Consider the following 2,203-nt stretch of genomic DNA (forward strand, 5'->3'; position numbering starts at 1 on the left):
TATATATATAATGTGGATCGGTTATGATAATATGTTTAGATACTCATATACATCCTGTCCATCTCATACCTGCAACACTCTGTAACTGGTAGTTTTCGATACATTGCGGATAGAAGGACACACTCCAGGCAGTGAAGTAGAGCCACCCAATGATTGTACTTATAGTCTGAACCCACGAGTGCTTGACCACACTCACAGCCACCGCGCCCAGAACCACGCCGATCTCGTTCCCTCTCAAGCTGTATGGCAACAAAAAGCGTATGTGAGCTCTATATATAGATTGGGTTGATAGGTATACTTTTGCACACGGAAAGAAAAGCGTTTTGTATTCTTAAGCTGATATACCACTAACCGATGAGTCACTTTCAATGTGCATCAGTGACCATTTGGCTATTTAACGGGCAGCAACTACGTCCACCGCTCATATAGACACGCCCGTTAGAAGAACCGGAAAAGGAAAACTCGAGAGAATCAAGTTGATTCGCTTGCTAGAATATACCAAAATACTATATGTATGAATACTATATGTATGCAATAAATGTAATATAGAAATACACGTATACAACTATGGCCGTTGTCTCTCATAGAGACGCGGTCGAGGTTCAGCAGCAAAGCAAATGACTCACGCTTTCAAACCCCATCTCAACAACGGTATGTGCACTCAACCAGTGTCAGACACAACGGCGTGGCCTAGTAGGCGATGGTGTCCCACGGTACTACTATAACTAAAGTTAACGGAAATATCAACGGCATCCCTCCTTGGCTCAGTAGCACTGTAAAAAAACAGACTCTGCAACAGACGTTTTGCATAAACGTTCCCCATACCGAGACCACCTATGTCAAAAACTCGGAGGAGCATAGTAACTAGCATAGGAATAAATCGAACACTACCACTATACACAACGGGACCGAAGCAACAATGCCAATACTCTCGAATGCATCACTAAGCAGCACAGAAAGTGTTGTAGCGGATATGCCCACCATGAAACACACTTATGTGATCACGGTGTACTACTTGTACACTGCAAGAAACTACGGGTCAATAACATCAGAGAGCCGCTAAAAGCACCTCACCGGGTTGTCCTGGGGCATCGCAACTATCACTTCGCCGCCCGCGCAATGCTTTCATTAGGACATCCTCATGCTTAAGCTCAAAACAACGGTACAAACTACATGTATTTCACCTGTAGACACACCTGATTTTGCCAGTTCCGTACTCGGCTGCTATCACCGTCACAGGCACAGCAACACTCTTGCCCGCCGGCAGAGTCACTTCAGTTGTCTGTATAGTAGTAAACAGTGGATATTACTTCATATGAGTTCAGATACGTCTGAATTAAACATCTCTGATTATGCACTAAACCCTTGAACCCTACACCCTAAACCCTACAGCCATAAGAAGAGAAAGTCTGTCCGAAATACTTCTGTGAGGAGTGCGAGTTTGAGCTGTTGATATAGCCTACTCGCACGACAAAGCATATAACTGCACAGTGATTTTAAGTCTGAGAAAACAAAGGCGAACATGGGAAGTCCTATGTCTACCAGTCTCACACATAGCAAGTGAGGATTTCATATATGGGGAGTTGATGTCTTGTCGTGCTGGTATAATGTATCGATAGTCTGTGTCTATTGGGGATATAACCAACGATGGCTACGCGAGTGGCCAATGAGCGCCTTTTCACGGCACTTTTACTCCGCCCGCATATCAAGAAATAGGTCTGTATAACTATTCATGCGAATATATGAGATGAAATGTGATCTCGAGACCACAATAGATGAGCATTCAGATGATTAATTACCTTGGTGAAGACACAGTCGGGCAAACCCAGCACAACTGTCTGCGAGAGCTCAAGGGGCTCACACGCCTGTATTGTAAAGACGCCGGTGCCACCAATCTCTAACTCACTGAATTTGGATTTCACGTGGACACAGGGGGTCTCGCTGGATTTTTCCGAATGCTTGTTATCTATAGTAGATGTATATATGTATTTCAATTGGTGGTACGTATGTTTGGGTCCCAAGCAAGAAGATAAAATAGGAAATAGAATAGACACAAAAGCAAAAATGGATTATATTTTTCAGCGAATCGCAAACCGATATATATATACATATATATATACTATAATATAAATAATTGTATATATAATATATATATATATATATATATATGTATATATATATATATATATATAGTATATGNATA

The 2,203-nt window shown here is 41.9% G+C and overlaps 1 protein-coding gene across 1 annotated transcript in view; it reads right to left on the reverse strand.

Moving 5' to 3' along the window:
• Positions 1-43: 43 nt before the first annotated feature.
• Positions 44-2,203, reverse strand: part of SARC_10667 (hypothetical protein) — a gene marked incomplete at its 3' end in the record, with an annotated part of 3,462 nt that continues 1,302 nt past the window's right edge. Inside the window, exons 2-4 of the mRNA XM_014295287.1 lie at positions 1,800-1,966; positions 1,197-1,282; positions 44-239 (exon numbers count right to left, since the gene is read on the reverse strand). Coding sequence (XP_014150762.1) covers positions 44-239; positions 1,197-1,282; positions 1,800-1,966 — 449 coding nt within the window. The remainder of the gene's footprint in view (positions 240-1,196; positions 1,283-1,799; positions 1,967-2,203) is intronic.

Source organism: Sphaeroforma arctica, assembly GCF_001186125.1.
Source record: "Sphaeroforma arctica JP610 unplaced genomic scaffold supercont1.1341, whole genome shotgun sequence".
NCBI lineage: Eukaryota > Ichthyosporea > Ichthyophonida > Sphaeroforma > Sphaeroforma arctica.